The sequence below is a fragment of the Peromyscus eremicus genome, chromosome 8a, assembly GCF_949786415.1.
Source record: "Peromyscus eremicus chromosome 8a, PerEre_H2_v1, whole genome shotgun sequence".
Taxonomy (NCBI): Eukaryota; Metazoa; Chordata; class Mammalia; order Rodentia; family Cricetidae; genus Peromyscus; species Peromyscus eremicus.
Genome location: NC_081423.1, coordinates 56355065 through 56380825, shown reverse-complemented (window position 1 = coordinate 56380825; position 25761 = coordinate 56355065). Strand labels below are relative to the sequence as shown.

The window sequence follows — 25761 nt, the reverse complement described above, 5'->3', positions numbered from 1 at the left end:
AACATACACCATGGATCAACCTGGAGCCTCAGGCCTGACTGCTGCTCTGCTATGGGCGGGTGCAGCAGAGACTCAGTAAGCAGGGAAGCACGGGGAGCCACCTCTCAGGTGAAAACACTCACCATTTAGGAAGCTGTTTTCACACAAAATAATTAAACACTCACCCGAGATCTAAATAAGAACAGAAGCCAAGTCTAGGGAGACATAAAGGTGCTGGGCACAGTCGTCTCCAGGTGTTAGGGCGGAAGAGGTTTCTATTGTTCTGGGGTTTTTGTTTGTTTTGTTTTCCCAAATGCCATTTGTCTCTGATATTTTACTTTTACAATTGGAAAAACTTGAGAAATGATATAGAAGGATAATAAAACAGAAAAAAAGTTTGTTTAGACAGGGTTTCACTATATGGCCCAGAACTCACTATGAAGACCAGGTAGACCCCAAACTTATAGAGATCCACCTGTCTCTACCTCCCGAGTGCTGGGATTTAAAGCATGCGCCATCAGGCCTGAAAACAGAAAGATTTATTCTGCGAGTGTTATAAAGGTTTATTCTAAATCTTGGAAGAGTTTAATAACAAGTTAAATTATTTTAATATAAAGGCATATGTCTATATCTACAGACTACATAAATATCCACTTACAGGACACGCAGTTATTTGATTCTGTATCTCTGCCCTCTGGCTAGAGTATATCTAAGTCTATTTACAAAAGAAAAATCACCATGCTTGCTAAAACCTGGCTCCTCACCCACTTATCCTCCATAGACAGATTCCAGGCACCTTCTGTGATGAGGGCTAAAGCCCAAGTCAGGAAATTTCCTGACAACGGTGTCAATGTTATTAGTACCTTGCTCTGTCCCTATGCAAGGACCACCTAGAAGAGAGCCCCAGCTTGCTCTTCAACATGGTTCTGATGAAAAGGAATCAGGGCTGTGGACTTACGATGTACTGACTTGAGTGCCATGCACTGGGAAGCAAGACGCCCCATCAGTCGGGAGACAAGGAGCTGCAAGTCCAAACCCCAAGACACAGCAACATCAGGCAGGCCATACGCAGTGACAGTGAACTTGTAGCCCCACTCATTGTTACTGCTGTCAGAATGAAAGAGGAACTGCAGCCGAGGACCGTCCTTAAAGGTCACTTTCTAGAGACAAACAAAGTCATGTGGTCAAAGAGATGGCAGGAGGCTGCACCTCAGTAGTCAACAAGCAGCTTGAAACTTTTAAGGAGTCTCTATTTCCAAAAGTTCAAACTACTAAAGGAGAAATGTACAAAGGTACAACTGAGCCCCCATGTTTATAACTGTCCTCACAAAGAAGCAAAGTGAGCAGAAAAGAGGCTGCTCATCTTTACAGACCTTGGCTGACCACCTGTCTGCAACCTTCCCAGGCAGCGATCATACGTACATAGGCCTACGCTACCAACCAAGACTCCTGACAGCAGCCATCAACAGCTGGAGGCAGCTCCCAACCTCTAGCCAGAGATCACGCAGAACTAACTCAGAGCTGGATTCTGGGCCCTTCTCCTGGATCCACTAGCCCAGAATGATAGTTCTACTGTCCTGAGCGAGGACTAGTGAAGGAGAAAAACTGCAGAAAGGGGCACTTCACCTCCTTCTGGGAATGTCACTCACCTTGGGCCATTTATAAGTGCCAACTTTGGTGTCATAGCGTGTCTTCCCACCTCTAGAGTCAGTAAATTCCAAATAATCATACCTGTGAAAGCACAGTCCCTGTTACTTCCATCTCCTGTTTTTGACCCACTGTGTCTTGAGAAAAGAACCTATGAGCCTCACCTTTTTTCAGTTTCACATCTTTCATCAAATTCCACCTCAAAATAAGTTGCCCCTGGGCTAACAAAGACAGACACTTCATGGCAGTTGTTTTCATAGTTGTGGGTGGATTCCTTGGTCCATGTATGCAATACCACAGGCTGTTCCTGCTGCCAGGTCTCCACGTCCAGCTAGGAAGACAAATGAGTCAAGAAAACAGCTCAGATCACTTCACTCCAGCTGGTACAACAGGGTGCTTATCAGTGCTGCAGGGATATGGGCTCTGACAGCTCTGGAAAGGCCCTGTGTGGGCCTAAAGGGAATGTTTGACCTTGCAGTCCATATAGACATCAACATCTGCTCATCACTTAGTACAGCATACACCTGCTTTTACTATATTCCAAGGGCTGTGACCAGCTTCTGTCTTTCAGCTATAACAGAACTATTTCTTACAAATGATTACAAGTATGACTTTTCAGTGGAGAAAAAAACAAAAAAATTAATTTGAGATTTAACAAAACAAGGCTTAACATTATTATCTGAGACGTTGGCAAGTCTGAGGTTTCTCCCTTCTTCCCTGACCACCTTTTAAACTTACTAAATGTATTTTCTATTGCCATAGGGCTATTGTGGGATGCTGACCATTAGAAACTTTGTTTACTGAAAAATAATTTGCCTTTGAAGTCTTCTAAACTTCAGCTGAGTATTCACCCCTATGAATTTTATACAATTTCACATGCTATTAATTGCATGACTTCCTTTGGGTCTCTTTTCTGATACCGATGATAACAAATCTACTAGGGTCAGCATTTACTACCCTTGTTGGAAGAACTGATCTATATGTTGAGGCATCAGTCAGAGCAGTCACTGTCTCCCAGGAGAGGAAAATGCAGGTTCAAGGGCCACCTTGAGTCACCTTGCTCAGGCCTCCTTCAGGGTCACTGCATAGCTTCTTCAACAGCTCTGTGAGGGTACTGAACTCTCTCAGGAGTGTGCAGTGGGAAACATCTAAAGTGCAGAAGTCTAGTAGGAAGATGACCTGCAGGAGGATGAACAGAGGGAGGACTTAGCATCTACTCTAGGCTCTCTCTGGGCTGAGCACCCCTCCCAACTTATTACAGACAGCTCCCATTTTCTCTTACCAGTTGACGAGCTGCCATGGAAAACACCGAATTACATAATTTTTCTACTATGGTCTTTCCACTATACTGTGACAAAAGGGATTCCAAAATCATTCTCATGCTTGCCAGAAACTGTCCCACATCTACCAAAACATAAAGAGAGTAGTTAATACTTTATATAGGAGAAACATTACTTGCTTAATTGTCACCAAAGATGAAGCTACAGAGCAGTGGTTCTCAACCTGTAGGCCATGACCCTTTTGGGGGTCAAATGACCCCTTTCACAGGGGTGGACTAAGACCATCAGAAAACACAGATATTTACATTATGATTCATAACAGTAGCAAAATTACAGTTATGAAGTAGCAAGGAAATAACTTTATGGTTGGGGGTCACCACAACATGTATTAAAGGGGCTCAGCATTAGGAAGGCTGAGAACCACCTTATACAAGGATACAGAAGCAGGGGTTCTAGATCAGATGAGACTATTAGCCACTGTGCAAATGCTTCTGGGAGGGGAAAGCAGTACAGATTTCAGTAAAAGGCTGCCATTAAAGTGAGTGATGCCTTTGTTTTTGTTACTTTTCAGAGAAGTGGAGATAACATTTCTTTAAGTGAAGCTGTGCCAGTTCCGGAGGCACATGCCTATAATCCTAGCACTATGGAACTGAGGTAGGAAAATTGTTGAGTTTGAGGTCAGCCTGGGCTAGTAATGAGACTCTGTCTCAAAGAAGAAGAAAGATAAAAATCAGCCCTGTTACAGGGCCATAATACAGGAAGCCATATGCATGCCTGATATGTGAGGACGTAAGTTACTAAGGAAGGGCATTCTCGCCAGGTCAAACTCAGACACGTGTCTGTGGCCATGGATTACTGACACTCACATTTTTCAATAAGATCCATTGCAAGCTCTTTGGCTGTGGTGTCTGTGCTCTTGAGCTGCAGGAAGCACCAGGAGAGCAAGCTGCCTTGCACAGACCAGAACAGGGAGAAGAGCACGGAGCCAACCTCCCCATGGGCCCGGCTGAGCATCAACAACTCACACTGCAAGAAAGCAGACAAAGTGTCCAAACAAGACTATTCAGAGAGATCTCTACCAGAGCAACTATCACTAGAAAACAAAACAAACACCATGCACATGGGGAATAGTCAATCCAGTAGCAAGCCAAGAAAGATGGCTTTATGAAGACTCCCTTCTTCAAAAGGTTTTCCTCCATAAGACATCTATTTCTGCACCCCAAGGAACCCATCCCACTGCCGATCTCTGTCTTCTCTTATATGTTCACATTTCTTCTCTCTTTGTGGCTCTTCCCAAGTATTTGATCAAATTCCTCCTACCCTAAAATAACTGTTCATCTCTCTATGGATGTCTAACCACCATCTTTGTTCTTGAACCCTTGAGGGGGTCACTTGACCGCTAGAGATAAACTCTTGCACATAAGAATTATAGGTATAATTTATATCGGCACCATTGTGGAATAACTTCCCCAAGCTGGAACTAAGTCATCAGTTGAATTACAACATGTCAAAAAGGCTATTGTACACAGATGAAAGATAGCACATATGTCAACATGAATGAATCTCAAAAACAATGCTCATTAAAGCAAATGTGTCCCAGAGGATTACATGCACATGATTCTGTAAGGCAAAACAAACACCCTGTGTAAGAATAATGAGAAAGGAAAAACAGGGAACCAGCAAACCCAAATGAAATTATTTAGAGAGAGGTGAGGGAGCTAGGCCACCAAGGACCAGTGGCAGGGAGCCTGGACTTCAGAGAGACCAGTCCTTAAAGAGAGTTTTGATTTTTAAATTGTGTGTGTGTGTGTGTGTGTGTGTGTGTGTGTGTGTGTGTGTGTGTTATCCATCCACCCATCCTCTTCTGCATGTGTACCTCATCGTAAAAGGTAGTTACATAGCTGGGCATAGTGGTACATACTTTAAATTCTAGCACTCAGGAGGCAGAGGTAGGGAGATTTCTGTGAGTTCAAGGCCAGACTGTTCTATATATTGAGTTCCAGGCCATTAGGGTGTGAGGCCCTGCTTCATTCATTCATTCACTTATTCATTCATTTATTTATTTATTTATTTATTTATTTATTTATTTATTTATTTATTTACTTATTTAGTTTTTTGAGATACAGTTTCTCTGTGTAGCCATGGATGTCCTTGAACTCGCTCTGTAGATCAGACTGGCTCAAACTCAGAGAGCTGCCTGTCCCTGCCTCCCGAGTGCTGGGACTAAAAGTGTACACCACCACATCTGGCTCTATTTTTTTTTTAAGGGGGAAAAAAAGGATGGAGAGCTAAATTGGTTCAGAGGTTGAGAGCACTTATTACTTTTGCAGAGGGCCTGGATTCAGTACCCAATACCCACATGGTGGCTCACAACCATCTGTAACTCCAGTTCCAAGGGATCCTATACCCTCTTCTGTCCTCCAAAGGCACCAGGCATGCATGTCATGCACATACATACATACATACATGCAGGCAAAATACTTACACACATAAAATAAAAATAAACTTAAAAAACTTAAAGGTGCCTTCATTTATTGTGGTTTTACTTCTGCCTCTCATTTTTTTGTTTCTGGGGACACCATTCCTCACAGGTATCAGTTATCACCTGGAGGTCAAAGCTTCTCCCTGCACCTCAGATGCTCTGCTCACCCATCCCCTCACTTTTCCTCCCTGCTGAGCTGCAGTTCTCTTGAAATCCTGCCCACATCCTTTCTGCTCTTCCAGCTGTCCTTTCTTTGTAGATGCCTTCCAAGTGCCAGCTGCCAGCCAGAGCTTCGACAACCATTGGTGTGTTATACATTATGGTCCCCGGCACTGACTCCTTTCTGGAGTGTGCAGCCAGATCTTACCTCCTAAGGCTCTACATGTCCAGAGTCCACTCATTGCTATTCTTCTCTTTAAGCACCTGTTCCTTCCCATCTTGTCACGGGCTCCCTCAATCTACACTGCCTCCATCTTCATCTCTGCTAGACAAGACCTTATTTATGCCTCTCCCAGGCTCCAGCACCACCTTCTTCAAAACGCCTTTCCTGAACTCCTTTAGAAAGGGCTACGTGTGCTCCCCAGCTCTCCAAGGACCATCATGCCCACCCTCTGATGGCATGACTACATAGTGAGAAGTGTCTGATCACATGTGATCACATGTCTTCTGCTCTCCAGACTGGGTTTCTCTATCACTGTACCCTCTGTGCCTGGCACAGGGCCTTGTACACAGTAGGCATCCAGTGGATACCCGTGAATTAACAAACTCAGGAGAAAACTTTCAGGCAAGCCATTCTGACCATTTTTACACTTTTTCCTAATCCAACTCTACCTCTCTTGTGTAATCACCAGTATCTCAGGGAACTGTGTTAGAGGCGGAATGATCTCTGCTAGGTGGTTCAACGCAGATCTAACTTCCCCTGTGTTCAGATGAGACAGGGGTGACAGGATAAGTGCTTCATCTCCAAATGCTAAGGCTTATGGGAAATTCTCAAGCACAAATGCCACCTCATTTCTCTAGTTACAGTTTACAAGTGTGACCCTGTGGGAAGAGGACAAGACAGAGTGGCCCAGAATTTAGTCCCGGTTCCAGCATTTAGCAACTCCTCCGACAGAAAGCATAAACAGCCAGAGTGAAGCCCAGTGGGATCCCTGAAGTTTTCTACATCAGCATGTGACTGCAGAGGGACCTGGGAGAGCTTAGAAAGACTTGCACTTGAGGAACATACAGGATGGCGATGAGGTTTAAGGCATGGGAATGGCAGAAACAAGATGGAGACTAGAATGAGCAGTGGCCAGCTGGGGTAGAGAGCACACGTAGGTAAGAATTAGTTAGAGTGAGCATTATAAGGAAGACTCAGAGAAGAGCAAAAGAGTCCAGAAACATGATAGAGAGCACAAAGTCAAAAACAGAGAGTAAATGTAATACAAAAGTCATGTTAGTTTGAAGACATGGTAGCTAGACAGCAGTCAGCCTCAGTGGGCCTGTGACCACTGGTGACTTAGTTAGCCTAAGTGCTCTGTAAGTAAGGGCTACAAGAGAAGTGGAGGGGCTGCTCAATAGCCCACTCCTGCGGTGGCTCTACCAACAACCTGACAACAGGAAAGCACGAACAACTGGAGGAGACCAGGGCCAGGGATGCGGCTCAGTTGGTATGTTGCCTAACATATAGGAAGCCCTGCATTTTATCCCAGCACTGTAAAAACTGGGTATGGTGGCACACACCACCTCTAGTCAAGGCACACAGCGGGTGGAGGCAGAAGAATCACAGACTTAGTCATTCTGGGTAGGCTAGACTGGGATAGATGAGACTGTATAAAAAAACAAAAGCACCAAAAATAAACAATTAAATAAATAAATAAACAAATCGACTTAAAGACACTCAACCACAAGGTACAAGATTCTGAAGTCCACATTTCCAAATACCTTTCTCCTACTATGCGAGCACCTTGAAATCTCAGGTTCCTAGAGTTAGCCAAGGAGGCTATCTCAGAGTCTCCTGGGGTGCTTGGTAAAAATGCTTAAGATTTTGAAAACAGCAGCATGGGGTAAGGCCTGGAAACCATATTTCTGTCAGGCAGTGCTTATTTGGTAGCAGTATGGGCTGCATTCTGAGAAGTACAAAATATAAATATATCACCAGCACAAGATAAAGAGATCATAATATCATAGTTATTAGGGCAGAAAATTCATGAACTGATCTTAAGTTTTTAAAAAGTCAAATCAGTTTAAAATTAGAAAAAAAATATAAAAAATCAGACCTTGCTGGGCTCACTGACCGGTACTCCCCGGGCACTTGATGACTTCATCCCTCTGCTCATAGAAGTCTTAGCAAGCAAGGACTCTTACGTTTTTGCTTCTTGCTGAGGTAAACAAAAAGCCGCTAATTTGACTGCAGAGGCTGGCTGGGAACCTCTGTGTCCATGTGAAGCAGTCAATATCAAAGTCTAATCCATTGCAAATGAGGGCTACAAGGAGGGCACAGTGACTGGCATAATCATGCTCCTGAAAGCAGGAAGGAAAGACAACAGGTCGCTGTCACTAGGTACCTCTCGAGCAGCAACAGAGAGGAGGGTGTTCATAACCGCCAGGACTTCACTGGTGTTTGTGTTGGTCAGGTCACTTTTCTCAGGTAAAAGCAGAAGACCTCCTGGATCTTTATCACTGAAAGGACACAAACTTGTCAAACACCTGGTTACAGAAAAGGATTTTCATGTTTTTGACCCTGAAGGTTCCAAAAAAGAATGTAGACAGATTTCAATGTCAGGGGTCCAAAAGACAAGCTACATGGGTCCATTATATCATATGCAAATCCATTAGCATCTTGGATAACAACACATCTTCAAGTCCTCCCTATTCCCGCTTCTCGTTTCTGCAAACTACTATTCTGTGCTTGTGTGTGTGTGTGTGTGTGTGTGTGTGTGTGTGTGTGTGTACATGTGTATGGAGGCCAGAAGATAACTTTGTGTATTTGTGTATTGTTCTTTAGGAACTACCCACTGTGTTTGAGAAAGGGTCACTCATTGGCCAGGGACCTGCCACCTTGGCTGACTGGTCAGCAAGCCCTAGGGATCCATCTGTCTCTGTCTCCCCAGCACTAGGATTACAAGTCATACCACCACCATGCCTAGCTTTTTTTTTTTTTTTTTTCTTCTTTAAATGTGGATTCTGGGGATTGAACTCAAGTCTTCTTGTAAGGCAAGCACTTTACCAGCTAAGCCATCTCCCCAGCCTTGTTTTCGTTTTTGAGACAGGGCTTTTCTATGTAACCTAGACAGACCTGGAACTCACTATGTATGTGACCCAGGTTGGCCTCAAACTCCCAGAGATTCTCCTGTTTCTGTTGCCTAAATGCTGGAATTACAGGCATGTGCCACTACACTGGATTGTAGTTAGTTTTTAAGTAGTTGGGTCTATAGATTTAAATATAAGACCTGAACCTTCTTTAGTTATAGTTTTTTTTCTTTAAAATTCCCTTAGAAACTGAAGCACTCAGAAAGTAATTCACAAGGGGCCCAACTACAACTGGTTTTATAATGACTGGGACTTGGGGTACATCACTATTCCAATCACTCTTATACCTAGTAGGAACTTCACAAACTGATCTTTTTAGATTAGCAGAGAAAGCATAATTCCAAAAGACATGAGAAACAAGAAATAGCTAAAATAATAATAATAATTTTGCAAAGATTCAAAGTACTTGACTAGATAAAGAGAAGTGAACTTACCTAAAATATGTGCAGAGTGAACGGAAAGTGAGTTGCAGAGACTGCTTGTGTTCATGCTCAGTGACATTCTTCTAGGAAACCAGAAACTGTACATTTAGAAAATTGATTCCATAACATTCTTGAGACCTTAGAGCAGCACAGAACACCACAGAACACCACCCCCCCACTGGACCATCTCATAGCATCCAACTAAGCCTGTAAGCAGCACTTCTCCATGGCTTTTGCATCAGCTCCTGCCTCCAGGTTCCTGCCCTGACTTCCTTTAAATAAGCTCTTCTCTCTCCAAGTTGCTTTGGTCATGGTTTCTCATCATAACAACAGAAACCCCAACTAAGACAGAAATTGGTACCTGGGTCATGGTGTATTGCTGTGAGAGACCTGACCATGTTGTTTTTTGAGGACTGTAAAAGGACTCTGGAAATTCAGGCTAGAAAAGCCATTGAGTGTTCAAAGCTTAGTTGGTGAGCTGTTCTATGAGAGCTTAGAAGATAAGAGTGTTGAGAGAAATGCAGATGATAAAGGCCTGGCTTATGAAGGTCCAGAGGGGAGTTTCAGAGTCACCTAAAGAATCTATTATGACCATTGCATATTTTGAGTTATGAATCTGTGGTTCTGGTTAGCTGGGGTTGAAGAATCAGCTGTGATTAACAAGAGACCAGAACCACTAAAGTAAAGCTGTTGCTTTCCTGGGACAATTGACACTGATCAGCTGGAGCTAAGAAATTAGCAGTGATTAAGAAGAGATCAGCATTATTGGGGTATGTTTAATCTAGTGGCTTGTTCTGTTCTCTAATCTTCAGGCAAATTTTATTAGAGTACACAATGTATCACCACAGAAATCTTCTGAGAAGTATTTCCTCAAAGTCAGCACACAGAAACTGTGTTCCAGAGGCAGCCAAGGTTGTACCTCACACTGGCAACCAAACTTGGTACTATATAAGAATCATTCAGGTGGTGCTGGTTTTGAAGGCATAAAGGAGTCATAGAGAACGGCTGAGGCTTGGCACTGTGAGAGGCCAGGCAAGGCTACTGGAGAAAGGACAGCTTCAGGAGCAGTTGAAGGCCCAGAACTAAAGGGTCATGCAGAGAAGCTGAGACTCAGCACCATGAAGGGAGCCCATGAGAGGCTATTGGAAAGAGTGCAGCCCAGCTGCAGCAAGAGAGCCCAGTGTTTTGGAGAGTCCAGTACCATGGGACGACCATCAACCATAGCAACAGGTGTGGAGCGGAGCTGGCCTGAGCTTAGGAGACAAGCTGTGTGTTCTGCAGAGAGCAGAGCTGGAGAAGTGACCGGAGCCCTTTGGAGGAACCCAGAAGATGAGTGAGTGCCAGTACTGACACTGAGTTATTTCTACACTTGGAGTTTGATTTGGTTTCACTTTGATGGTGACTGTACCCTGGTTCTTCCCTCTTGAAGTAAGAAATTATTTAACTTAGTCTTGATTTTACAGGAGCCCACAGTTGAGACACTTTTAACTTTTAAAGAGATTTTGGAATTTTACAAAGATTGGATTTTAAAAGAGACTGAATTTTTAAAGACTGTAGGACTTTCAAAACTTGAAATGCTTATGTTGTAATGTTGATATCATGTGTGATCTTGGAGATAAACATGAAAGGAAATGTTATGGATTAACAGTGATATATTTATGTGTCAAGATGACAAGGGGTCACCAGCCCTTGAGCACCTATTTCTATGTAAGGCACTGAGGGAGATTCCAGAGGACTTAAGACCTAGGCCTCTGCAAGGAACAAAACAGTGGGAAGATAAGAGATGGTCACAACGAACACAGTTACCTGAAGAGAATTGTTTAGCAACATCAAAGTTAGCAGTGCTGTTCAATTCACTAGAGTGTGAAGGGAAAAAAGCAACCTGATCCCTTTCTGAAGGGATGAACAGAGAGACAAGGCTGCTTTGCTAACAGACACACCATTCAAGTGGTCAGATGTCTCCTGTTTCATATGGGACACATGCTAACAACAACATCAACAACAAATCATCATTCAGCTACCTGATGAATGCTTCCAGCAAACAAATGGGGAAGTTTTTGGTATAAAATGTTCCATTTGGCAATACAGTGCTTTTAACTATGAAAAGTACCTTTTACCACAGTACTGACTCTCAGTAACATGGAGAAGGGCCCTAGGAGGGTAAGAAGACCAACTGAGGATTAAAACCTGGTTATGTTTTCTTCACAGTCATATATTAAGCTGGTTATTATTACAATAGGTCAGGGGTTTACTTCAAAATGACACTGGGTGGGTGGGAGAACTGGAGAGTGAGGTATATCACAGATGAAACAAGATTAGCCTGAGTGATAAGGATTCACTATATTACTGCTTTAATTTTTTCTTGTAATTGCTTTAATTTCTTCGTGGGAAAGAAAGGTAAGAATATTTGGTTGTAGGCAAGTCATGAGGGTGAGACTACACTGTGACTATGAAGAGGACAGGCTGTGAAATCCAGACTGAGTATGCACACGTCCTTCTACTGCTCATGCAAAGCCTGGCAGATAGTGACTGTGTCAGAAAACACTGTCATGTATTTAGAGAAGATAAAGACTAACTCAGTCATGACACCCACACTTTCGGTACATAGTTACCATCATGGTGAAGAGCTGGTCCCGCCGGGTCTGTCGATCAGGAAAAAAGATGGCAGCCCCATTGAGAAGGGTGTTCCTGACTTCTTGTTTTAGGATCTCCATGGGCATGGAATCTCCATCAGCTCTATCTACCACTAACGGAGAAAGAGCAATGGGTCAGCTCTACCACACTCCATCTATTCACTCACTAACCTGCTAGAACTGATTACAGGTTCACTACTCTCCATGTTGTACTTCGTATCAAAGTGAGCTATTTCTGTATATACATTAGGTAGTATAAGTAATTTAGTTTTTGTTTACATGTAACTAAAACAAAGACTATATGGACAAGTTTTTGTCTTTGTTTGTTCTCTTCAGACACACTTGGCAAAGCCTTAAAAATATTCTCAGATGTGGTATGTGTTTCATCCACAATCTGTTATTACAATCTCTCACTCTCATCTACTGGCCTCATCCCAGTGTCTTGAATGAAGATAAGGCTGAACAGTGTGATAGTAATTACCCCCAATATAATAGAACTGCATCTGAAACTAGCAGGAAGCTGGCTGTAAAAGAACAAATCCTCAATTCAAAACAGTAACCCAAAAGGCATCAAACAAAATGCTCCTGTTATGTTAGGGAGGTAAACCAGTTGGCAGAATGCTTGCCTAGCATTTGTTTTTTTTTTTTTTTTTTTTTTTTGGTTTTTTTTTTTGGTTTTTCGAGACAGGGTTTCTCTGTGTAGCTTTGCGCCTTTCCTGGAACTCACTTGGTAGCCCAGGCTGGCCTCGAACTCACAGAGATCCGCCTGGCTCTGCCTCCCGAGTGCTGGGATTAAAGGCGTGTGCCACCACCGCCTGGCCTTGCCTAGCATTTGTGATGCTTCGGGTTTGAGGTTCAGGATCACATAAAACAGTGCAATGGCACTTGCTTATAATTCTGGTACCCAGGAGGTAAAGACAGGAAGATCAGAAGTTCAAGGCCATTCTCAACTGCTTAGTGAGTAGGAAGCCAGTTAGGATACATAAGACCTATTCTCAAGGAAAAAAGAAAGAAAAGGAAGGAGGGAGGGAGGGAGGGAGGCAGGTTCATGTCCCACAGTGCCAATCTCTGGCTCACACAATCACTGGACCCCTCACACTTCTATAGGCAAGTGGCCACTGTACAAAGTCACATTCAAGGCACACCCCAGTCCCTACCATCACATAAGTGTGTGTAGAGCTCCTTGGCCGCCTGAATTCCCTCAGGGCACTGTGCGGCAGGCTTCTCCTCCTCAGAAGCAGCTGGTGGGTCACTCTGCAGCACTGAGAAGCAGCTCTGCAGAAGCTGCAGCAGCAGGGTCTGTGCACAAATGCATTCTTCCCTTGGGCTTCAGAAGGACAAAGAACGTCAGAGAACAGAAGGGCAGGTTCATTTCACCCTCCAAAGCCATACAGCTGTCTACAACCGAGTTCCCTCAAGCCATCAGGTTCAGTTCAGTAAAGGAATGCCAAGCCAGAGGCAGCTGGGAGGAACACTACCAAACACGTGAAAACAGGCCCTGTCTGACTGCCCACTGGGGAGGGAAGCATAGTTACGATTGGTGTCTTCACCTGTAAGATGAGGAGACAAATCATGTCCTTTATCTAAACAGCTGGGGTCACAACACAAGAGGCTTAAACTTTGGATTTTTTCCCATGATTTTGGAATATCAGCACATGCATGCATGCATCAGAGAGGGAAAGGGAAGGAAGGGAGGGGAGGGGAGAGGAGGGGAGGGGAGTGGAGTGGAGGGGAGTGGAGTGGAGGGAAGTGGAGTGGAGGGGAGTGGAGGGGAGGGGAGGGGAGGGGAGTGGAGTGGAGGGGAGTGGAGTGGAGTGGAGCGGAGGGGAGGAGGGGGACAGGAGGGGAGGGGAGGGGCAGAAAGGGGGAGGAGAGGGGAAGTGAGGAGAAGAGAGGGGAGGGGGGAGGGAAGAGAGCTCTCTTGGAGTTGAGACCCAAGTTTAAATATGAAATTCATAGAGTTGGGGAGATGACTTGCTCCACAATCATAAAAACTGGTATTCAGATTCCACTTCTCATGTAACAAGCTAGGCATCCCTGTGAATGCAGTAACCCAGCTCCAAGGTGTGTGTGTGTGTGTGTGTGTGTGTGTGTGTGTCTGGGGAGGAGGTGGGGGATCAGAGACAGGATTTCTAGGGCTTACTGGCTTCCAGCCTAACTAAGAAAATGTGATACCCAATGCCTCTTCTGGCCTCCACATATACACAGGTCCATGTACCCACCCTTATGAGCATCAAGTGTCTCTCTCTCTCTCTCTCTCACACACACACACACACACACACACACAAATAAATAAATAAATAAATAAATAAATAAATAAATAAACAAGTGAATAATTTTTAAATATGAAATTAATTTGTTTTGTATACAACTTCTTTCCCTTTTGTTTGCAGTGCTGGGGACTGAAGCCAGGGCCTTACGCATGCTAAGTCAGCACTATGTCTCTGGGCTACGACTCCCAGCCATACAGTATTTTTAGCTCAGCTGCATTTTGACTGTGATTCATGAAGTGAATACTTGTAACATACAAAATTTTTTTCCAGCTTTGGGATTTTGGATAAGAGATGTCCAACTTGTATCACTGTAATACCTGACCTGTTTACTTAGCAGGACAATCATAAGGAAATGTTTGGGGAAGTGCTTCCTAAACATTTTATAGAAATCTGAGGTACCATTTTCAACAATCAAATATTTCAAATCAGAAGAATACCTATAAGAAAAAAAATTTAGAAAAAAATATCCAGTTTAGCTTTTATGATTGTCAATTTATAACAAATTTTGACCTACTTTTGCTTTAATTTACTGTAAAAATTCCAGAAGATCTGCAAATCAAGACCTGTGAAGTCCAGGAAAGACTTATATTTTAAGCCACTTTCCTTCTGCTGCACCTAAAAAATGATAAAGACCAGAAAAAAGTAAAATTAAAAAATATATTTAGAGAAATACTGGGATGTCTCATTTACTTGTCATTGTTAAGAAGTGAGATGATCCACCTGAGTGAAACTCCCACACAACCCAGAAATACACGCATGTGCATACACAGATAACTGTGACACTAACACACACATCAAGGCGAACATGAAAATGATGCTCAGGACCGTCCTGCAGTCTATTTGACCTCCCTACATGTGGGCTGCGCTTCTGCTGTAACCTAGCCACTACTCCTAGGCCTTTCTCTCTCTCTGCTGTGATAAGAGTTCTTGGCTGACAGAGACCCAAACGCCATATGCGCACTGGCTCAAGAGCCCCTTGTCACTGAAGGGAAAGGAAGCTAAGGGTAGACACTGCTATACACACCCGAGGGCTCCCCTGAAGTAAGCCAAGCACTCCATGGTAAGAGGCCCTTGAGTGAACTGACACTGTGACTTACTAGTAATTGTAAAAGTCAGCATCAAAACCCCAAATATTTCAAATTCAAACCCTGACAGTTTTGTCTATTTAGTAAATGAAATTCACCTGTAGACGTGAGAAGCAATTCTAAGACTTAACAAATCTTGTGATGCTGCTTTGTTTGGTGCCCCTGGGCAAGCACAGATAGGTACAGAACCACATATCTGTAGGTCTATTCCAAGGGACCTCACAATGGCCACATGCCATGTAGTATTCCACAGACTGGTGTCACCGAGCCCACTCTCCCCAGCCTTTTTGAATTATCATGCAGTATGAGAGCTGTTGTGTTCACTGATATTGCCATCGCTTCAGAGAGGCCAGGTTTTAAAGGTGCCTACCTCCCTTAACATTGTCATTCATTTCTCCTAGAGGAATGTTGTATAACAATGGGAAAAAGCCCTACCAGGTCATGGGCGAGCTGCTGGATGAACTGCAGGGTCCTGAGGAGCAGGGTGGCCCCATAGATATTCTCTGTGTCCTTTCTGCAGTGGGCACAGAGGATACTTTGTTCAGCTTCTGCCCTTGCAGGCCGGAGGTACCCGCAGATACTCAAGCCTTGTACACCCAAGCGCTCTGCTGACTCCTGGCGGGTGCACAGGAACTTCACCATCAAGTACTAGAAAGGATAAAAGAGACCTAAGAGAAGGACTTGGAGTCCCTAAGTGCAATGAAAGATGACTCAGAGGGCTTTTTAGGAAAGTCCCCCTTGGTTTTAGTTAAGTATTTTATAAAGAGTCACCATGCCCAATACTGGGGACACAAAATAAGTTCGGTATCTTCAGCCAACAGAAAAAAGAATACAAACACTGGACAAGTGAGCTTTTGTAAAGACCATACTAAGAACAATGGCTTTATGAAAGGCCAAAGCCAGGTAGGAGTGAGAGAACTAGGTTTGCTTCTTGGCAGTCATTTTGAGAAAGAACAAAAACAAAAACCAGATAGTTGATGAAAACAGTCAATTCCCTACGGAATCTCTTCAAGTTCTCAACCAGCACGTGCAACTCATACACTGGAAGCAAAGAGACAGCCTTGTCTGTGCAAACAAAGCAAAGGCATTTCAAAAGCTCAGCTTTGGTGCAAACTGCTTCTCAAAGGGAAAATTCCTTTCATAAAGGCCTTGCTATCTTCTCTTATTTCCAGTTTTACATTTTACTTATTTATTTCATGTGTGTATCTCACAGCATGCTTGTGGAGGTCAGAGGACAAACTGAAAGAGTTGGTTCTCTCCTTTTGTGTCGGTCCCAGGGCTTAAACTCAGGCCTCAGGCTTGACAGCAAGCCTCTTTACCCACTGAGCCATCTCACTGGAAAGAAAGCCTTTCTGCACCTATCACTCAACTGTACAGATATGTATTGAGCACATACTATTTATGAACTCTGAAGAAAGTTCTGAATTCTCTTACTTTTACTCTTAAGATTTACTCTGAAGAAAAATAAATTACAAGGGAAGGCAGTTACCCATTCCTCTTGCATTTATGCCTGTGTACTACTCGCTGTAGTGGGCCTTGCTGACAAATCTCAGTCAAGCTAAAGATTATGGCCCAATCCTCTTCCAGCACTTGGGATGATTTCACACCCTCTTTCAAATGAAGTCTTCTCTGGTGAACCCCAGGCTGGGTTAAACCTCCTTTGTCACAGCCATATTACATCTGTCTCTCCACGCCCTCTACAGCCCCGGTGCTGGCTCAGGGCTGGTGCAGTGAGCAGTGTTTGTGGAAGGGGAGGGCAGGTGAACGAGTGAAGTGCAAACGGGTTACTGCTTACTTTGGCAACTCTGCACTGTTGCAACTTGACATCTGCTTCATCCCACTCTTCTTCTAGCTCAAACCAGCCAACGGGATCATCCTCTCCAAGGTCATCAGATGAGCAACCAATCCTGTGAATACGAGTGTAATCATAAACATTTTCCTACTTTTCAGTTTCTTCAGAGCCTGACAGGTAAGGCCTCATCCAAATGGCACTTAAGTCAGGCATTTCCGGTAAGATGCAGGAGTGATGCACCAAGATGGGAACTTCTGGTGAGCATTGAGGGAGAGGCAGGAGTAGCTTCCCTTCCCTAGAACTGGCTAACTTCTGTATGTCTAGCCTGAGGTTTGAGCCATGTACAAACAGATGAAGGATAGATGCTTCAGATCCTGGAGCTCTCAAACAGGAAAATCTCAGCCTTCACGGGTCTCTGTTGATTAGCAAGTTCTCTAAAGGATGCATTCCATCCTTAAAACTAAAGCATAATTGCAGGCTGCTCTTTAAAAGCTGGATGGGTAAATGCTGCTCCCTCTTCAGCAATTAAGTAACTAACTAAGGAGCAGGCATTCTTTTCAAATACCATTCTTTGTTTGTTTGAGACAGAGTCTCACTATGTAGCCATGGCTACCTCAAAACTCACTATATAGACCAGGTTGGCCTTGAACTCGTAAGAGATTTGCCTGCCTCTGCCTCCCAAATGCTGAGATTAAAGGCCACCATGCCTGGCTTCAAGTTCCATTTTTAAAACCTCACACTACTTGGCCTATGACTCAACCATCGCACTAACAGCACAAGAGTGTCTGTACAAGCATGAAAAGCAACTACAGACAACTACAGGGAAAAGTAAAGAAAATCCAGAATAGGTTCTGGAACAAAGTTTTGAAAAGTTTTGTTCTCTTCCTCACATAAGTCTTTCTTGGTAGAAATCTTTTGTGATACAACTGACCACAACAGAACAGGTAGAATTTCCTAAGCTCTAATGAGTCTCATCCATAATACATGTTTGAGGACTTTTAAATGTATTCTTTGAGGACTAGGGATATAATTCAGTGGCATAGCGTTTGCCTAGAGTGTGTGAGACCCTGGTTCCATCCTCGGCTATGTAGCCCAGGCTGGCCTTGAGTTCTCAATCTTCCTATCCCCCTGTCACCAAGCCTGGCAAAAAGTCTTCTCAAGAAAGTCTGCAACATAGAAAGCTGGCAAAGAGTCAGGGACTGTAGAAGCATGCTCTCACACTAAACCACACTTTACAGCAGGCAGGTGCTGACTGGGGAGCAGAGTGCCAGAAGGACACAACAAAACAGGCAGGTCATTTTTATTTCCAATTGGAGAGAAATGGATTATATATGTAGGCCAACGAAGTTGGCCTATATTGAAGAATAACTCATGCTAGAACCAGATCAAATCATTAAGGGATTCATAAATAAGCTTGTATTTAGGTTAAAAAAAATTCATCCTGTATAAGATATGAAAGACCTTGTTTGACAGAAAATTTATAGGAAAAGACCTATTTTAATATCCCAAGAGTGTAAAATTAGGTGGCACCTGTAGCCATTATTAAAAGAGAAATTATGTTGGGTGTGGTGGCAGACACCTATAAAAGCAGCACATATAAAGCTAAGACAGGAAGACTGCCACAAGTTCAGGCTAGCCTGGGCTACATAGTGAGTTCTAGGCTATCCAGGCTAATAAGACTATCTCAAAAAACAAACCAACAGCCAAGGTATAGCCTGGCTTGCCCCCTATTCTCTGAGTTTTCTGTTGTCTCTAACTAGTGCTGCTCATCAAGATGACCTGTCTTCCTAGTCCACAGTCCTCTAAAGCCGGCTCGTCTATCTCCACCTCTTCATTTAGTTTTGTTCGATTGAGACAGGGCCTCAGCCTGTAATTCAGGCTGGCCTTGAACTCTCAGCAATCCTACCTCAGCCTCCTGAATGCTGGGATTAAAAGCATGAGGCACCACACCTGGATCTAATATTTTTAATGACCATGTCAAAGATTGACATGTCTGTCCCCACAATATAGGAGTCTCTTCTAGGCTGCTGACCTGTTTGTCCTACTGGCTATAACACATCTCAGAGTCTTCCCACAAACCTGCTTCTCCCTGGGACATTTTCTATCTCAGAGAAAGGCACTACCAAGTTCCTCACCTGCCCTTGGCCCACGCCATGAACTTGGTGCTGCTCAAGCCTTCTTTCCTCTCCTGCTCTCTAGTCGGTCATCCCCAGGCCCTACTGCATCAGGTCACCTTGCTCCACTGCTGGCTACAAAGGTTGTTGCGCTGGTCTAGGCCACTCTTCCCTTCAGCTTCCTGGCAACAGCTTCCTCCAGTCTCTGCCTCTATGCTTGTTTTCCTCTATCCACGGTGCTGCAGCACACGCCTAAGTAGTTCTAGAACACACATGTGATTTCTTTCACCTTCCTCTTAACTCCCCCATAACATGCTCCACCCTCTGCCTGCTTGCCTCCCCTACCACATACATGTGCTTTAAAGATAACCTAAGACCTGAAACAAACAGAGACACTTCTACTGACCTGTCTCTCCCAGCTCTCCCCAACAGTACAGCTCAGCCACATAACCACCAGCTCCTTCACTATGCCATACTCCACCTCTGGGCCCTAGTGCCTACTCTTGTCTCTGCCCAAGGCACCCACTACTTCCTCAAGCAGCTATTTAGTATGTAAGTCACTCTTCAGAAAGAACACAGCACTGCTCACTGGCTCCAGGTTACGTTTCCCATCAAGGGAGGCCTGCTATCTGCTCCCAGAGGTCTCCTGCACTGCACTCACTACACGGTTGACACTATCTCCTTGCAGGAAGCTCTCTGTAGTCACTACAGTACCCTCTCTAGTACTTTCTCCACTGCGAGATCTTCAATGCATCAGGCCTGGCATATAATAAATGCTTAATAAATATTTTCAATGGAAGTTTGAACAGTGGGGCTGGAGGGAAGGATCGGAATCAACAGCACTTGTTCTTCCAGAAGACTCAGGCCTAGCACAACATGGTGGCTCACAATCATTCATTCATAACTCCAGTTCTAAAGGATCCAATGTGTTCTGACCTTCATAGGCACCAGGCACACACGCGGTGCATATACATACACACACTGAAAAACAGTCACACATTAAATCAATAAATCTAAAGAAATTTTTAAAACTGTTTTAAAGCTTGAGTGGCAGGAGAAGGGTTCAGGAAAGGATAAATTCCCAGTGGCCAGGTGAAACTCAGGCTGCTGCCAACTAAGGCATGTATCACTCCCCAGCCATTCTGAAGACCTGTGACCCTTGTCACAGAAAGGGCCAAGTAAGAAATTATGAACAAATTAACACCCCTCTTTTCAAATGCTTTTAGAAAGTAACAAAGGCCTCTGGCCTCTGTGGTAGGTTACTGGTACCTTTTCAATGAGCATAATTTGACAATAAGAATACATCTTTTTTTTTTTTTTTTAAAAGACCAAGTCTTACTATGTAGTGCTTGCTGGCCTAGAACTTACTATGTAGAACAGGCTAGCCTCAAACTCACAAAGGTCCACTTGCTTCTGTTTCCCAAACTCTGGGGTTAAAGGCGTGTGGTATCACACCCAGCAAGAGAACAGATACATTCTTACTGACCACATGGACTTTCCCTCTGCTCTGTACCTGCTTTTTACAAACTGCCTCAGTTCCTGGAGCTTCCACTTGTCATATTTTTCAAACCGTTTGAAGTGCTCTTCTGCATGAAACTTATCAGAAGGTGAATTATAGGCAAATACCAGCCCACACTGAGCACCGATGCCACCGCGGCGAACCTGGAAACAGAGGCAAAAATTCTGTGGCTATTTTCTCCAGTTGATATGGTTAAGTTCTAACAGCTTACAGCCCAGTGAAACCAATGAAGCAATATTCAAACATATTATGTCCTATAAGGTAAGAAAGCTATCCTACAAAATGTTAGCTTGGCTTTCTCCATCCTTACAGTCCCACCATTCAGAGACTTACATAACTGGATCCAAATTTGTACCCTGCCCTCTGCTAGAGGACGGAAAAAGAGAAAAATAATCACTGCATACCCAGTGAAAGGCAAGGACCTCTGGAAACATAATCCAAATCACTTCTTCCCCCCGAGACAGGGTTTCTCTGTTTTGCCCTGGTTGTCCCAGAATTCACTCTATAGATCAAGCTGGCTTTGGATGCACAGAGACCCATTGCCTCTGCCTCCTGAGTGCTGGGATTAAAGGCGTGTACCACTACTGCCCAGCTCAATTCACTTAAAATTTATTATTATTATTATTATTATTATTATTATTATTATTATTATTATTTTATGTGTGGGGGCGTTTTGCTTGCATATATGTCTGTGCACCACACCCATGCTTGATACCACATAGTGAGTCACCACGTGGTTGCTGGGAATGGAACTCAGGTCCTCTAGAAGAGCACCCAGGGCTCTTAACTGCTAAGCTCTCTCCCCAGACCCTAGTTCACTTTTTGTTTCGTTTCTTTTCTTTCTTTCTTTCTTTCTTTCTTTCTTTCTTTCTTTCTTTCTTTCTTTCTTTCTTTCTCTTTCCTTCCTTCCTTCCTTCCTTCCTTCCTTCCTTCCTTCCTTCCTTCCTTCCTTCCTCTTTTTTGTTTTTTTGAGACAGGGTTTCTCTGTGTAGTTTTGGTGCCTGTCCTGGATCTTGCTCTATAGACTAGGCTGGCCTCAAACTCACAGAGATTCCCCTGGCTCTGCCTCCCGAGTGCTGGGATTAAAGGCGTGCGCCACCACCGCCCAGCCCTAATTTACTTTTAAAAAGAAGTACCACTACTTAAAGAAGGTAGAAGGAAAATTACCATAATTCTGATCTGTGTAACTTGGAAGGCAGACTCAGTCCCTGCAGAAAAAATAGTACTTGCTCTGGTTTTTCCAGTCTCTGTAAGAAAACCTAAGAAAAATGAAAAGAAAGTTAAGATGTCTGAATCATTTTTATAGTCCTAAGATCAAGAATCAACAAAAACAAGGGTAACTAGCCTATCTGGTACCTTTGTGACAATTAGAAAAACAATACCTCTTTGGGCAGATATGACTCCCTCCCCCACACCTCTCCCCCTGCAATAAGAGCACTAGCTAAGCATACACACACACACACACACACACACACACACACACAGTGCAACCTCCTCAGACTGTGATTTTAAATCAAAGAGACAGAAAACTGCAAGATCAATCATCTCCCTGAATCACCCCTAAAGCCACGACTAATGTTTTACTGGGCTGACAAAAGACAAGTAGGTTTAGCAGCTGAGAAAAAGACTAGCCAGCTTCTAGAACATTCTGTCAGGAAAGATTACGAAAGACAACGAAATGGGAGGGGGATTACCGGGTCTCCTGTCTAACACATTCTGAGTTATCGCCAGCTTTTCCTGTCTCTAAGCTATTTTACAATTCTGTAAGTTGAATATTGAGGGTAATGCAAGTGATTTTTGCCCAAAGAAATAAAAATGAAAAAATAATTAAAATTCTATAGAGATGTAGCTGATTACTAATTGTAAGCAAATTCCACCATTCCTATTGGTCTTTGTGTGTTTTATGAATTTTCCTTTTTACTGTTGATAGTAACTTATTAATTCTTTCCTTCATTAAAAGTCAGAGTTATTCATCTATCGTTGTATGAGAGTCATAGACTGTTTTGGGTTGCATTTTGTCTCTCAACTCACAAGAAGATCTGCTGCTACACAATGTGCAACACTGTAATGCAAGGACATGCTCAAGTCAGTGCGACATGAACACCCTCCTGGGACCCTGAGCTGCTTTCAACCATTCTCTTGTAAAGTCAACACATTGAAATGAAGCTCATGTTCTCTCACTCTCTCGGGTTTTTTGTTGTTGTTGCTGTTTGTTTGTTTGTTTGTTTGAGACAGGGTTTCTTTGTATAACAACTCTGGCTGTCCTGGAACTCGCTCTGTAGACCAGGCTGGCTTCGAACTCACAGAGATCCTCCTGCCTCTGCCTCCCAAGTGATAGGATCAAAGGCATGGGCCATCACCGCCCAATGAAGTCCATGTATTTCATACCTGAGTTTAGTAATACAAACATTCATAGACTGGGTTTCCACAAGACAATGTGAAAAATGTATCACCAAGACCAAGAAAATGAATCCAAAGGAGCCTTTACTAATTCATCACATGATCTGATTTTATTAGGGCTGAGAAGTAGTACAATGGCAAAAACCCTTAAAACTACAACCGATATTATCAAATAGCTATTCTGCCTACAATTTTAAGGAAGCATGGTGCCAGAAATACACACAATTTTAAGAGTAATACACCCAGACAATCCTAATTGTTTCCAGAGTCCTGAATGAATCTATTTATGGGAATTTATTGTATAAAACTGTTTTCTGGTTTTTAGAATCAGGGTTTCTGTGTAGCCCTGGCTGTCCTGGATTTCATTCTGTAGACCAGGCTAGCCTTGGACTCAAAGATGCCCTGCCTCTGCCTTCCAGGTACTGGGATTAAAGGTGTTCACCATCATGTCCTGCTGATTTATTTTCTTTCTTTCTTCTTTCTTACCTTCCTTCCTTCCTTCCTGACAGAGTCTCACAATGTAGCCTAGTTGGCTTGGAACTCACTATGTAAACCAAGACTGGCCATAAACTCACAGATATTTGTCAGTCTCTGCTTCTCTACTGCTGGGTGGGATTGAAGGTGTACCACCACACTAGGCCAAAATAAATACTTTTAAAGATTTTAATTACTTGCTAATTTAATTTTATGTGTTTGTATGTGTGCCTGAATGTACACATGTGTGCCACATGTATGTATATAGGTGCTTACAGAGGCCAGAAGAGGGCATTAGATTCCCTGGATCTGGAGTTACAAGTGATCTAAGACCACCTGATATGAGTGCTGGGAACTGAATCCAGGTCCTCTCCAAAAGCAGAAAGTCTTCTTAGCTGCAAAACCACCTCTGCATCCCCAAAATAATTTAGTTTTTTTAAAGAAGGAATACATTGTATAGGCTGAAATAGACTGTTCTCTAATTTACACATGCCTGCTTGTGGCACATGTACACCTGTGTTCACACACTCATACTCACATATACGAGCATACACACTGAAAAACAAATAACTCTGTGTTTCCTTGTCTTGCCTTTAACTTTTTTTTCTTTCTTTGAGACAGGTTATTACTATATAGCCTAGGCTGGCCTTGAACATCTGATATTCCTGCCTCACACTGCTGAATGCTAAGATTATAGGTGTGCACTACCTTGCCCGGTCAGTTGCTCCCTACCTGCCAATGACAGAAGTAAACACTTAGCCAGTCACAGACTTGAAGGATTTAATGCATCTGTCCCTCCAGCTCCTACTGGTCAATTATCCTTTAAAGACCCAAGCACTAGTAGCAATAACTTCCATTCAGAAGTTAAGGAACATCAGCTGTCTCAAATGTCAAGATTCTTTCCCTGAGCATTCTTGGGCACTCTAGTGGCATTTGTCTAAAACTGGAACATCCTAGACAAGAGGAACTAGAAGTGTACCAATCAGAGAGCTTTTACTGTTCTAAGGGAAAGAGAAAAAGCCATTCCTCTTGCGCTGGCTCTTTAGGCTCATTTCTTCAGCTAAGAAATCCACATATGGCCCAAGTTTCCAGACAGCCAGAGCTGGGTGAGCAGTGTTTAGGAGAAGTCAAGGGCTTCTGTCCACACCCCATACTCTAAACCACAACAAGAAACAGAAAATCTACCGCCATAGCCCTAATCTAAAACTTCACCCATCCAAAGTGAAGAGTGTAGGAAGGGGAGGTGGCTAGCAAAGGATCCAGGGAGAATAAGGAAGTATTCAAATCAGGCAAGGGGCAAGGCCTCTTACAGGTCTTACAGATAGGGAAGCCTGTGTAGATTTTCAGACTGAACAGTGCTGAAAGCCCACACTGTAAAGCAGGCAGGAAATACTGTAAAAGCATGTGGAACGATACTTTACAGCAGTTTGGAGGTACACTGTAAAGCATGTGGGGGGCACTATAAAGCATGTGGAGGGATACTGTAAAGCAGGTGGGGGATACTGTAAAGCAGGTGGGGGATACTATAAAGCATGTGGAGGGATACTGTAAAACAGGTGGAGGATACTGTAAAGCAGGTGGGGGATACTATAAAGCATGTGGAGGGATACTGTAAAGCAGGTGGAGGATACTGTAAAGCAGGTGGGGGATACTGTAAAGCAGGTGGGGGATACTATAAAGCATGTGGAGGGATACTGTAAAGCATGTGGGGGGCACTGTAAAGCATGTGGAGGGATACTGTAAAACAGGTGGAGGATACTGTAAAGCAGGTGGGGGATACTATAAAGCATGTGGAGGGATACTGTAAAACAGGTGGAGGATACTGTAAAGCAGGTGGGGGATACTATAAAGCATGTGGAGGGATACTGTAAAGCAGGTGGGGGATACTGTAAAGCAGGTGGGGGATACTATAAAGCATGTGGAGGGATATTGTAAAGCAGGTGGGGGATACTGTAAAGCATGTGGAGGGATACTGTAAAACAGGTGGAGGATACTGTAAAGCAGGTGGGGGATACTATAAAGCATGTGGAGGGATACTGTAAAACAGGTGGAGGATACTGTAAAGCAGGTGGGGGATACTATAAAGCATGTGGAGGGATACTGTAAAGCAGGTGGAGGATGCTGTAAAGCAAGTGGGGGATACTGTAAAGCAGTTGGGGGATACTGTAAAGGCAGTATATACAGGCAGAGAATACACCTATAGACCCAGCAATCACAGGAGGCCAGGACAGGAGGATCATGAGTTTGAGGTCAGCTTGGGCTGTAACATAGTAAGACCCTCATTCAAAACAAAACTAAGCCAAGAAGTCCACATTCTGATGCCAGAAAATTCTACTTCCACATGTAACAAAGACAAAAATTCCAATT

The 25761-nt window shown here is 43.5% G+C and overlaps 1 protein-coding gene across 1 annotated transcript in view; it reads right to left on the bottom strand.

The window, feature by feature from the left end:
* Positions 1-25761, bottom strand: part of Zzef1 (zinc finger ZZ-type and EF-hand domain containing 1) — a 131534-nt gene that overhangs the window by 65455 nt on the left and 40318 nt on the right. The window contains exons 10-24 of the mRNA XM_059271136.1: positions 21688-21779; positions 20515-20663; positions 16891-17002; positions 15531-15743; positions 14525-14625; positions 12895-13064; positions 11717-11850; positions 9117-9187; positions 7938-8052; positions 3773-3932; positions 2909-3030; positions 2683-2805; positions 1791-1957; positions 1629-1710; positions 938-1139 (exon numbers count right to left, since the gene is read on the bottom strand). Of these exons, the coding sequence (XP_059127119.1) occupies positions 938-1139; positions 1629-1710; positions 1791-1957; positions 2683-2805; positions 2909-3030; positions 3773-3932; positions 7938-8052; positions 9117-9187; positions 11717-11850; positions 12895-13064; positions 14525-14625; positions 15531-15743; positions 16891-17002; positions 20515-20663; positions 21688-21779 (2013 nt within the window). The remainder of the gene's footprint in view (positions 1-937; positions 1140-1628; positions 1711-1790; positions 1958-2682; positions 2806-2908; positions 3031-3772; positions 3933-7937; positions 8053-9116; positions 9188-11716; positions 11851-12894; positions 13065-14524; positions 14626-15530; positions 15744-16890; positions 17003-20514; positions 20664-21687; positions 21780-25761) is intronic.